The 12,732-nt window shown below is 56.7% G+C and overlaps 1 protein-coding gene across 1 annotated transcript in view; it reads left to right on the top strand.

The window, feature by feature from the left end:
* Window positions 1–11,503, top strand: part of MAPKAPK2 (MAPK activated protein kinase 2) — a 58,721-nt gene extending 47,218 nt beyond the window's left edge. The window contains exons 5-13 of the mRNA XM_025277737.3: window positions 7,402–7,541; window positions 7,731–7,795; window positions 8,048–8,127; window positions 8,608–8,734; window positions 9,338–9,413; window positions 9,771–9,895; window positions 10,329–10,414; window positions 10,503–10,583; window positions 11,087–11,503. Coding sequence (XP_025133522.2) covers window positions 7,402–7,541; window positions 7,731–7,795; window positions 8,048–8,127; window positions 8,608–8,734; window positions 9,338–9,413; window positions 9,771–9,895; window positions 10,329–10,414; window positions 10,503–10,583; window positions 11,087–11,230 — 924 coding nt within the window. The 3' untranslated portion in view covers window positions 11,231–11,503. The remainder of the gene's footprint in view (window positions 1–7,401; window positions 7,542–7,730; window positions 7,796–8,047; window positions 8,128–8,607; window positions 8,735–9,337; window positions 9,414–9,770; window positions 9,896–10,328; window positions 10,415–10,502; window positions 10,584–11,086) is intronic.
* Window positions 11,504–12,732: the final 1,229 nt, after the last annotated feature.

The raw sequence follows: 12,732 nt of genomic DNA, 5'->3' as shown, positions 1-12,732 counted from the left end.
ATATGTGTATATATACACACATATACAGGCTGATTTATACATCTGTGTACGTATACATATGAATATAAATAAATATACGTATGTATATGATGTATACATACATATACAAAGACATGTATACATATGCAAATATACATATAGGATTGTACTTATTTAAATATACATATAGGACTACACTTAAAAGTTTTTTTTAGAAGATCATTTTAAGGCTTTTAGTTGGAGCATTGCTCCACAGTGTGGTGTTGATTTCTGTGTACAGCACAGTGAATCAGCTGTGAGCACACAGACGGCCCCTGCCTCTGAGCCCCCCACCCTCTCAGCTCACCATGGAGCCCCAGGCTGAGCCCCTGTGCCGTCTGACAGCGCCCGCCAGCGCTGCCTCCCCCGTGGAGCTCACCGCGGGCCCAGGCTCGGACAGCGCCCGCCAGCGCTGCCTCCCCCGTGGAGCTCACCGCGGGCGCAGGCTCGGACAGCGCTGGCCAGCGCTGCCTCCTCTGTGGCCACGTGCCTGCGTGAGTGCCCCGTCTCCACTCGTCCTGCCCTCTCCTTCCCGCTGCGGCCACAGGCCCGCTCTCCTGTCTGCGACTCCATTCCTGTCCTTCAGTTGGGTTCATCGGTACCGTTTTTCTAGTTTTCATATATATGCATTAATATACATGTTTGTTTTTCTCTTTCTAACTTAACTTCACTCTGTATAACAGGCTATAGGTTCATCCACCTCCTGTCCCTTGCTTTTTCACTTACAATCAGACAGACTTAAGGAAACTTCAGATGGAGATTTGTGTTGCAAAAGAATAAAGTGCTACTGTTGATAGTGTCGGGGTGACTGAAACCCTTAGAAATCTATTTCCCCTTAAATATTCTTCTGAAACATTATTTTAATGATTGAAAATCATATAGATAAACTCCTGAAAAAGCATCTCTGTTGCCTGGTGCTGGGCATACAGTTTGTTACTCATTTCTAGTTAAAGTAAGCCAGGCTTAGAATATATATAGTGTTAAAGCTCCTATGATTAGTGCCAAAGGGTAAAATTCTAACATTCTGGGATTTCAGGGTTAAAGAGCTGCTTTGCGCTTTCAGGCTTGTGTAGGTTTTCAGCCCTGACGGTGGCTGTTGGAATCATGGATACCCTTGGGCAGATGTTCTGCCCTTTGCCCTTCCTCGGGGTGGTGGGAAAGGGTCTCTGGGCGCAGTGGGAGTGGGGTTCAGACCCCAGTGCTGCTGGGAGCAGCCAGCTCAGGGACCTCGAGCTGGAGCTTAGTGGCTCTGCTCCTGTGTTCTCCCACTCAGTAGCATGCATCCTCGTGGGCTGGGTGTGCGGGCTCCTGCTGACCCAGACGGCTCCCCTTTCCCGGCTCCTCTGGGCCCTCCAAGGCTGCTGCTTGCTGGCCGCCAGCTCTGTGCTCAGGCGCTTGCTGGCACTCAGCCCACAGCAGCAGCCCTCCTCCCCCAAGTCCTCCTCCTTTCTTCTGGCCTGCTGAGCACCCAGGTAGCCTCCTTCCTTGAGGGTGAGCCTGCCCACGGCAGAGGTGCCGCCCTTCTGCTGGGAGGGCAGAGAAGGTCTTACTCACCAGGGTGCCCCACACGTGGGCACCGCATTCTGTGCCTGAGTCAGGCTTTTGCATCCCTCCCTCTGGGCACTCAGTCAGTCGTGGGGAGGATGGACGGCTTCCTTCTCTCTGGACATGTGCTCCCTGCCCCCGGCTCTCTGGGTGGTGTGAAGGGAGAGGGAGACCCGGGGCCGACATGCCAAAGCCCACTTTTCTCTGGTGTTCTGGGTGTCCCTGTACCAGCGCCTGGAGCCGTCAACAGCACCGTGAATGAGACGCGTGTGAGCGAGGTGCCCGCTGCCCGACCCAGTGGGACTCGTGCAGGGGTTTGGGGCAGAGCAGTAACAGCGGCACTGATGTACACGCGCTAGTTCACTTAGTGCAGGTGGGCGCTGTTACTGTCCTGTTCAGTAGATAAGCCTGCTGCTGCTAAGTCACTTCAGTCGTGTCCGACTCTGTGCGACCCCATAGACGGAAGCCCACCAGGCTCCCCCGTCCCTGGGATTCTCCAGGCAAGAACACTGGAGTGGGTTGCCATTTCCTTCTCCAATGCATGAAAGTGAAAAGTGAAAGTGAAGTTGCTCAATCGTGTCCAACTCCTAGCAACCCCATGGACTGCAGCCTACCAGGCTCCTCCCTCCATGGGATTTTCCAGGCAAGAGTCCTGGAGTGGGGTGCCATTGCCTTCTCCAAGATAAGCCTAGACAACGTAGTAGAAAGTAGAGAGACATTACTTTGCCGACAAAGGTCTGTCTTGTCAAGGCTATGGTTTTTCCAGTGGTTGTGTATGGATGTGAGAGCTGGACTATAAAGAAAGCTGAGTGCCAAAGAATTGATGCTTTTGAACTGTGGTGTTGGAGAAGACTCTTGAGAGTCCCTTGGACTGCAAAGAGATCCAACCAGTCCGTCCTAAAGGAGATCAGTCCTTGGTGTTCATTGGAAGGACTGATGTTGAAGCTGAAGCTCTAATACTTTGGCCACCTGATGCGAAGAGCTGACTCATTTGAAAAGACCCTGATGCTGGGAAAGATTGAGGGCAGGAGGAGAAGGGGATGACAGAGGATGAGATGGTTGGATGGCATCACCGACTGGACACGGACATGAGTTTGGGTGAACTTTGAGAATTTGTGATGGACAGGGAGGCCTGGTGTGCAGTAGTTCATGGGGTCACAAAGAGTCGGACATGACTGAGCGACTGAACTAGTAGGTCAGGAAACTGAGGCACAAAGGGATTAAATCTTCCCCAACTTCGCACACTTGGTGAGTGCTGGAGCCTGTGAGGGATGGTCCCCCGGGACCTGGGCCTTGTTCTTCCTGTCGTCCTCAGATCGGCCCCTCTGGTGAGCAGCGTTCAGACCCCGGCCTCTGTTTCTTTCTGCTTCCCTGGCTCACCTGGGCTTAGAATGCTGACCCCCCCCAGGTCGTCATGCAGTCCCATGATGGAAAATTGATTTGGTGGGGGATATGAGGCAGACTGTCCTTTTTTGCCTCCAGATTCCAGTGAAGACGGAGGCATGGAACAGTGTTTTGTTTTTTTGCTTTGGATTTAAAGTTTTTGAGTTGGAGTGTAGTTGGTTTACAGAGTTGTGTTAGTTTCAGGTGTGCAGCACAGGGGTTCCGCTGTGTGTATGTGTGTTCACTCCTCAGATCCTTTTCTCACATGGTGTATCACAGAATACTGGGTAGAGCTCCCCGGGCTATGCAGTAGGTCCTTGTTGACTATCTGCTTTATATGTTGTAGTGTATATCTGTTAATCCCAAATTCCTGATTCATCCCGCCCCTTCCCCTTTCTCCACTGGTAACCATAAATTTGTTTTCTGTCTGTGAGTCTTTTTCTCTTTTGTAAATAAGTTCATTTGTATCATTTTTTTTAGATTCTACATGTAAATGATATCATATGATATTTTGTCTTTGCTTCACTTAGTGTGATAATCTGTCTGTCCATGTTGCTACAGATGGCATTATTTCATCCTTTTTATGGCTGAGTAATACTCCATTGTATTTATATACCACATCTTTCCTATCTTGGCTGTTGTAAATAGTGCTGCTATTGGGATGCATGTTATCTTTTTGAATCGGAGGTTTTCTGGATACACACCCAGAAGTGGGATCGCTGGATCGTGTGGTAATGGGTCAGTATTCAGGAGAGTGCCCTCGTTGCCACCATCACCCTCGAGGTTCCTCCCCAGCAGCGGGCACTCGTCTGGTCCTGCCTCCTGGCACACCTGTAGGCAGGTGGCCTTGCCTGTTGCATTGCAGTTTAGCACATGTGACCTTCTCCACTGGGGGAGGGAATTTCAGAGGCAAACTCTGGGGGCGGAGGCAAGTCACAGTATCCATTGCGGGCTTAGCATGGGCTTAAAATGTTTTATAATCCCCTCAGGCTTCCTTGTCTCCGGGCCTCTGGCTTTTTGGTGGGAAGACCCTTCCTTCCCTCAGCCATGGGCCCTCAGGGCTGCGGTCCTGGGCCTTTTGGCCTCTCCTGTCCTTGTCCAGGCCAAAGAAGTGGAAGCCTTTCCATGTGACTCTCTTGGCTTCTGGTCGAGCCTATTGCGTTCCTCTGCTGGTGGCCCCTGGCGGCGCACCAGAATCCTGTTTTCTCTCCCTGACGCTCCTCGGGCCAGAGCTCAGCACCTCCCCTGTCGGTCTCTGCTCAGCCCAGTCCTCCAGATTAGCGCATTCCTGCCTGCCTCTCTCTGGCTGCCCCACAGCTGTCCACCCAGCCTCTTAGGCTCTTCACGGCTCTGCCCCGTGACATCAGCCAGCCTGGAAGCCTGACCGGGTTGAAGGTCTCGCTTTCACTATGGCTGATTTTTATATCCATTCAAGGATGTCGGACACATCCTTGGATGTCAGTTACTGGTGTTCATGGGGATTCTTACTCTGCTTCTCTTAGAATTTGAAAGTACTCCTCTAATTTTCTTGTTTTGACAAGCTGAGAAGTGCAGAAGTGGGATGCAAATTGTGTGTGATTCGCAAAGCCAGGTTTGTTGTACTATGTCACTCCACCTCCCTTGCCAGCTACGGAGTGAACTGTGTGCAAATCTGAAGGCGGAATGTGAACCCAGGCTTCCAGCCGCATGTTCTCTTTTGCGTGATGCCCCGCACACTGCCGTGTCTGAGGTAGAGAGCAGGCAGAACCTGCACTGTGTACTCTGAGTTTAGGAGGGCCTGAGGGGCGTGCACGTGGGTTTGGGCCTTGGTGTGTGCTCACTTGGAGAAGGAAATGGCAACCTACTTCAGTGTTCTTGCCTAGAGAGTCCTGTGGACGGAGGAGCCTGGTGGGCTGCTGTCTCTGGGGTCGCACAGAGTTGGACATGACTGAAGCGACTTAGCAGCAGCAGCAGCGTGCTCACTTAGCACAGCTGTGGAAAGTTTGAGCAGAGCTGGTTTCTAGGCGGTGGTCATGGGGCTGCAGACACAAACCCAGCCTATGGTCTTGCTGGTGACTTGTAACATCAGGGTTTGTCGGTTATATCAGCGAGTTCCAGCCTCCCTCAGAGGTGATGGGGAGGGCCCCTGTGCTGTGGCGGTCACGCTGCTGGCTTGCAGGGCTGAGCGCCTTTCTGATAACAAAGCGCGCTCGCAGGTTCTTCATTAGAGTCTTGCAGTGGCTCTGTGAGGGAGGGAGGCAGATATTCTAACCCCTGACCTGCAGATGTGGAGCAGGCTCAAAAGGTGACGGTCTCTCCAAGGCTGTGCCACCAGAAATGGACAGATTTCAGACCCAGGCCCAAGTCTCGCCTAACTGCAGACCCTTGAGCTCCTGTTGCCTGAGTGACTGTGGCAGCTTGGGCGTCAGCACTGTGCGCCTGCAGAGGGCGATGGAGGTCTTTCTTTTTGGGCTGCCCTGAGAACGCTTCTCTTGAACTCTGAATTTAGCAGTCTCACAGCAGCTTCTCACTGCGTTATAAGCATTTTCTGTGTGGCGACCTTCGCTCATGCCCCTTCCCCCAGTTTGAGTTCTTTCAGGTTGTTCTGTTGCTCAGTCGTGTCTGACTCTTTGCGGCCTCATGGACTGCAGCCCATCAGACTTCCCTGTCCTTCACCATCTCCCGGAAGTTGCCAGACTCATGTCCAATGATGGCATCCAACTGTCTCTTTCAGAGCAGGACTCTTGGTTTTGGTTTTGACATTTAGCACAATGTGTGGTCCATAGTAGGAGCTCTGTAAATGCTTGTTGAATTGAAATACTTGCAAATGAGATTATCCAGAGTCTCTTCCTGCTTTTCATACTGTGTGGGAAGGGAAAATAACCTTTTTCAGTGAATGAAGGGAGCAAAACTCAGGATCTGTGCAGTGTCCCTAGACTGCCACCAGGTGGCAGTGTGACCCCATGGTGACTGCTCCCTAGGAGACTGAATTATCTGGGTACCTGTTGGGGGTTGTGTCTCTGAAACCAGTTTGCTTTTGGTGATCTAAGACTAACAAGTCTTGGCTTCCACCCCTCCTCTAAAAGTTGCATGGTATCGTGGGAAAGGTTAAGGCTTCGGAATCTACATGGCCTGGATTCCAGCCCTGGCTTCCCCCAGGAAATGAGCCTGGGACACGTTGCTTCTGTGAGCCTCAGTTTCCTCAGCCTGTAAAATGGGCAGCTGTTGTACAGTTAGGCAAAGCCCAGCATGTCACAGACCACAGCCTAAATGTTAGCTTTACTGTTGGCAGTACCTGGTCTGCCTTTCCCCTTCCTGTGTAGCCTGGCTCCTCTCTGGCCATCTGATCTTCCTCAGCAAGACTCGTGGCTTCGCGGCAGGTGTCTTAGTGCTCCGCTGTGTCACCCCTGCTGCAAGGTGCCCCCTGGTACCAGAGTGACTGCCCTGGCACGGTGCCACGCGCGGCAGACATGCTGCCTGCTCTGCTCCTTTCAGGAGGCCGTGCCTCAGATTTCCTGCAGAGTGCTACCTGACCAGTGTTGGGTCTTAGTAAAACACTTGGGATTAATGAAACCAGCTTAGACTAGTCAAGTCTCGGCCTTTGACGCAGGTAAGGGAGCCAGGCTCCTTTAATACCTTGCCCTTCTGGTCCCTGAAAGAAGAGGGGTTGGGAACAAGGCTCATGTTAAGTGACTTGCTCCAGGTTGGGGATCTATTAAGAACCAGGGCTTAGATCACACTGGCTGGCTCCCGAGGCTGTTTGCTGTTGAAAGGATATGGCTGTGGATTGGGTGTGCTGGGTTTAGGGATCTTAGAGCTTCCTTTCCTAACAGATCTGGAGGCTCCCTTCTCTAGGTCCCTTTCCACGGTTGTCTGGATTTTCCTCAGTCTGTCTTCCCACCCAGGCATCCTGTACTCTCTGCCTCCCAGTGCTCAGCCCTGCCTGCCTTTTGGAGTAGACTTAATGCCCTTAGCTGGGGAGAGGCCCAACCGTCTTTCCCTGCGTGGTCAAGGGTGGTCTCCGGTCAGCTGTGGAGACCTCACTAGGGGTCATCCTGAAGTTTCTTTTAGAGCAGATAAGAGAGCTGCAGAGCCCCGAGTCAGGCTTGGGAGGGGGTGTGGGGCTGTGACAAGAGGGCTGGTGCTGGGCCGGGTTGGGGGATGGATGGGCCGGGGCGAGGACTTGATGGACCGGGGAGGGGCAGATGGGCCAGGGCCAGGGGTCGGGGGTCAGGGGTGGATGGGCTGGGGCTGGGGGCAGATGGACTGGGGTGGGTCGTCGATGGACCGGGGTGGGGCGTCGATTGGCTGGGGCAGGGGACTTGATGGGCTGGGGCAGGGTGGATGGGGCTGATGGGCTGGGGCGGGCAGGATGTGGATGCGGGGGTGTTTGGTGGCGTGCTGATGGGGGCTGGTGGGCACACAGGCCGGGCCAGGGGAGGTGCCCCGCACTCCCTCAGGAGGTCTGGCTTGCAGATGCTGCAGGACTGCCCCAAGGCCCGCCGCGAGGTGGAGCTGCACTGGCGCGCCTCACAGTGCCCGCACATTGTGCGCATCGTGGACGTCTACGAGAACCTGTACGCGGGGCGGAAGTGCCTGCTGATCGTCATGGAGTGGTGAGCAGCCCTTCCCTCTGGTTCCCGGCCCAGCCTGACCCTGCTCCCCGCCCGGGCCCCTTTCCTTCCCAGGACTGCCGGCTGGGGATGCTGAAACTCAGCATGCAAGCGCCTCGTTCCTCTTGGAGGGCAGTGGCGAGCGCGCTAGTGTGATGTCACGGCCCCGGTCTCACTGTGGCTTTGTTTCAGTTTGGATGGCGGAGAACTGTTCAGTCGAATCCAGGACCGAGGAGACCAGGCCTTCACGGAAAGAGGTAGAAAGGGTCTGTCACGGGCCCAGCCCGGCGGCGGGGCAGCGGGGCTCCAGGGGCCTGCTCCCAGGAGGTGCTCAGGCCCTCCGCCCACCTGCTGCTGGGGCTCTGCCTGCTCCTGCGCCTCGCCTTGTGGGGCAGGTGGGGGCGTTGGGGGCCTTAGGCTTCCTGGGAGGGCTCTTGCCTCAGCTTTTCAAACCTAAGGAAACATCTTGTGACTTGGTTTCTGTCTCCCTGCTCCCGTCTCCTCTGCAGAGGCCTCAGAGATCATGAAGAGCATCGGCGAGGCCATACAGTATTTGCACTCAATCAACATCGCCCATCGGGATGTCAAGGTACCAGCTGTTTGTACTGCCCGCCCAGCCCCCAACGCAGGGGGCCTAGAGGCCGTGGGGGTCAGGGACACTGTGGCCCTCGAAAAGGTCCCCAGGGTTGTCCTGTGTCCCCGCGGCCTGGCTCCCGTGGCAGAGTTGGCAGGGCACCTCTCTGCCCCACAGGCCCTGCCCTCTGGGCAAACCCCGCTCCGGCCGGGAAGCCTTCTGAGGCCGTGCTCCTCAGTCACCCCCACAGCCCCACCTTTGGTCTGTGTCCCTGTGGTGCTCACTCTGTCTCTGCATCAGTGTTTTACTCCCACGCCTGCCGTGAGCCCTGGAGGGGCAGGGGCTGAGGGTCCCGATGGTGTGTGGATCATAGGGGCCAGACAGACAGTTGCTGAATGGGGGCGGGAAGAAAAGGAGGAATCGTTCCCCTGCAGGTTTCTGACGGCCGCTCACAGGTTCAGCAGAGATACTCCTTGTCTCTCTCTCTCTCTCTAGCCCGAGAACCTTTTATACACCTCCAAAAGGCCCAACGCCATTCTCAAACTTACTGATTTTGGCTTTGCCAAGGAAACCACCAGTCACAACTCTCTGACCACTCCTTGTTACACGCCATACTACGTGGGTAAGTTTGGAGAAAGCCTGGGAGCCTGTCTTTTCCCGGAGCTTCTCCCAGAGCCTCCTCTTGCTGGTCTCAGGGCCCCAGGGCCCAGGAGAATTGTGTCTGCCGGCCCTTTGTAGCCCAGTTCTGATGTGACCTGACCTGAAGTAGGCTTAGCAGATCTCGTGGGCCTGAAGTGGCATGGGAAGTTAGGCGCGTGAGGTTACGGGTCGAAGTTTGTGCATGTGTGCACTTCACTGAGAAGAGCTCTTATTCCCGTCAGACCCCCAGGGGGGTCAGGGATGTGCCTCTGGTCCAGGACCCCCAACCAACTGCACAGAGGAAACTCTCAAAATGGGTTTGTCAAACTAAAAGGCAGTCTGAAAGGCTCTTGCAGTTCAAGACTTGCTTTATCTTGAGATTCTGGCCCTTGGGCTCCCCCTGAGGAGGGTCTTCAGGTCTCCTTTACCCAGCTCTGGGCCTGGGCTATGACTGTCCCCCTTCCAGGCCTAGCTGCGGTCCCGTCGTGATGGGCTGAAGGGTTGGGTGGGCACACCACCCACAGAGGGCCTGGGTGGCTCCTGGTGTTCTGAGGACCAGTTCCACTGCCTTCGTCTTCGTTTACAGCTCCAGAGGTGCTGGGCCCAGAGAAGTACGACAAGTCCTGTGACATGTGGTCCTTGGGTGTCATCATGTATATCCTGTGAGTGTGGGGAGGGGCTGGGGACGCGGGCTGGGCAGGCGTGGATGGAAGCATCTACCTCTGGGGTGAGAGGAAGAGGCCACGGTTAGCGGCCCCTTCTGGATGGGGGTGCCCTGGGGGTCCTGCGTGTCCCCGCTCAGTGTTGAGTGGACTCTGACAGCTCAGTGCTACGAACTGGCTAACGGGCGGGAAGATATGTGGTTTAGATACGCAGTGTGTTGGATTCCTGGGCCCTGTCCCTGACTTTGTACCTGAATCAGTGAGTCCCAGTTTCTCTGTGAACTTTGCAAGAAGTCCTGGTGCGGGACCTAAATAACATCAGCTCTGTTCCTCTCTTCCTGCTTCCTCTCGGCTCAGGCTGTGTGGGTACCCCCCCTTCTATTCCAACCATGGCCTTGCCATCTCTCCGGGCATGAAGAGTCGCATCCGAATGGGCCAGTATGAATTCCCCAACCCAGAATGGTCAGAAGTATCAGAGGAAGGTAAAGAGCGCGCGCGCGCGCGTGTGTGTGTGTGTGTGTGTGTGTGTGATCTCCCATCAGTGATGTGACTGTGGGTCTTCACCCAGCCCGCACCTGCTGGGTATGTCCTGCCTGTGTGTCTGTGTCTGTGGTGTGTGTGTGTGTGTGTGTGTGTGTGTGTAGGGATGATCTCCTATCAGTGATGTGGCTGTGGGTCTTCACCAGCCCACACCTGGTCTGTGTGAAGGGCCCAGCAGGGCCAGGGCTTGGGACGTGCGGGGCTGTCCGATGGTGGAGCTGTCTGTAATGGTCCTCAGGGCCAAGCATCTTGGGTGGTCTGTGTCCACACCCCCTATAAGTCTGGCTTCTCCTTGAAAACTGGGAAGGAGCAGGAGGGGAGGGTGGCCCCTGCGCTGTCTCTGTCCCCTGTGGGCACCCTGCTTTCCTCCCGCAGTGAAGATGCTCATCCGGAACCTGCTGAAGACCGAGCCCACCCAGAGGATGACCATCACCGAGTTCATGAACCACCCCTGGATCATGGTGAGCCCCGTGGGCTGGAGGTACCTGGGTCCACTGCGGACCCCACCCCGCTCCAGGTCTTCACTCGGAGCCTTTTCTCTGCCCCCAGCAATCGACGAAGGTCCCTCAAACCCCACTGCACACCAGCCGGGTCCTGAAGGAGGACAAGGAGAGGTGGGAGGACGTCAAGGTGAGGGGGCGCCTGGCCGGGGGGCTCGGCGGTGCTCAGGGAGGTGGCTGGCTCTGCATCCTCTCACCCCGGGTTGTCTGGTACCACAGCGACTCTGAGCCGCTTCCCCGACCTGGCTGTGGGCAGAGGCTTCTGCGTCAGTCTAAAGTTGGCTGTGGCTGTTTGCTGCCAGCCGTTACACTCTGCCTCTGAAAGGGCCTGAGAGGTCCTCTGCAGTCTCCTCACTTTGCAGATGAGGAAATTGAGGCCTGGGTGGGTGCCCTGTTCACGGTCACGCAGCTAATGACTGGCTGGAGCAGACGTGAGACCAGGTCTCCTGGCTCCTAGTCGGTGCTCTTTGCTCCCCCAGGCTTGCTGGGGGTCTCCGGGCCCTTAGAGGGGCTCTGCTGAGCTGGCCCTAGGCTCTCTGGCCGGCTTGCCCTCTGTCTCCACTCCCACACGTCACCCCATCCTTGCCCGCTCCATCTGTGGTCTCTGACGTCTCTCCTGGTCACCACCCCCAGGAGGAGATGACCAGTGCCTTGGCCACGATGCGGGTCGACTACGAGCAGATCAAGATAAAAAAGATTGAAGACGCATCCAATCCTCTGCTTCTGAAGAGGCGGAAGAAAGCCCGGGCCCTGGAGGCTGCGGCCCTTGCTCACTGAGCTGGGCCAGCCGCTCCACTGGAGGACAAGCAATAACTCTCGACCCGGCTGGATTTTTTCAACAGAGACCCAGAGTCGCCTCCTCCCGCTTCCCCTCCTCCTCCGCTGCGTGGGGCTGGGACCTCTTCAGAGGCTGTGTTCTGCCTTCGGTTCTGGCCACCTGCCTGAGAGGGGGCACCCGGGAGGCTGGGGCCCCGGGGAGAGGGAGCACCGTGCCCTCAACACTGCTCATTTGGCAATTTTATCAGTAATTTGACTTGGAATTTTTACGAACCTTCTTTTATCGTTCTTGCCCTCACTCCCGCCCATGTCCCCCAAGCCCCGTCCTGTCTGGAGACTGCAAGGGTTTGGGGGTGTGTCCCAGGGTGTCTGTGGAACCCTCTCAAGGGGTGTCCCTGTGTTGCCCCGCTGGCCGCCTGACCTCTCCACTACGGCCCCAGGTCCCCACTGGCTGAGGCCTGCCAGGAGCTGCAGACCGTGGGGCCCGGGGCCCAGAGGCTCTGCTAAGTCCTTGGATGTCCCCGGTGTGCCAGAGGGATAGGAGTGAGTGTGTGTGTGTGTGCGTGTGCCCACGTGTGCCCACATCCGGGTCAGTGCCTGTGCACGTGAGGGGCCCCCGCCGCGCTCGGAACCGTCTCCCCCACTCCCACCGCACCCCGGGCCCACCCTGCCCGCGCTGGGCCTGCCCAAGTGCCTGGGAGCCTGTCTGGCCCCACACCAGGCCGCCCACCCTGCCTGTATGGGTTGCTCCCGGCGCAGGCGCGGGCGCGCGGAGCACTGGTGCAGCGCCAGGAAGACGGAAGCCCCGCTCGGAACCCTCCGCCCCGTTCGTGCCGGTCCTAGGCCTCCGCCGAGGCGCCGAGCTGCCGAGTCAGGCCTCTGCGCCCCCTTACTGCCGTTCTTAACCTGCTGGTGTTCTCTCATGTCTGCAGCGTTTTGCAGCAGGCCCGCCCTCAGCCCACGTGGGTGAGCCTGCCTTACGAGTGCCTCCCGGGCTCCGGGGTGTCGGTCCGCAGCCCCTTGGGGGCGAGCGCGGCACCCCTGTGGCCTCTGCAAGTGTCCGTGGCGCGGCCCAGCGGGTGGGTGGGGGAGGCTTTGCACCAAAGATGTCCCGACTCTGCCCCTCTCCCACCAGCCGCTCCCCGCCCCCCGCCCCAAACAACTCAGCGACGTGTCCAGGCCAGTGTGGGGTGGGGAGGCCTCGTGTTAACCTGAGCACTGTGGGGAGGGCCCCTCGCCGCTGTCCCTGGGGCAGGGGGCGGTGATGCTTCAGCTCTCATCTTCCTCGGGCAGGGCTGGGGGTGCCCGGGGCCTTCTGGGGTGCGAGGGCAGGGCTCCGATGCCCGCAGCGCCTCCCCACCTCTGATGGCGCCCAGCTCTCAGACTGTTGTGAACTCTTGTCGTTTTGTATGAGCAAAATTGTCTTTACTAAACAGATTTAATAGTTGAAAGGCTTTCTCTCTTCCTTCTTGAGGTTCAGCCCCTTGACGCCCCCCACTTCT

This window comes from Bubalus bubalis, chromosome 5 (assembly GCF_019923935.1).
Source record: "Bubalus bubalis isolate 160015118507 breed Murrah chromosome 5, NDDB_SH_1, whole genome shotgun sequence".
In the NCBI taxonomy this organism is placed as follows: Eukaryota; Metazoa; Chordata; class Mammalia; order Artiodactyla; family Bovidae; genus Bubalus; species Bubalus bubalis.
Note: the sequence above shows the minus strand (reverse complement) of the source record. Positions and strands in the feature narration are given on the sequence as shown.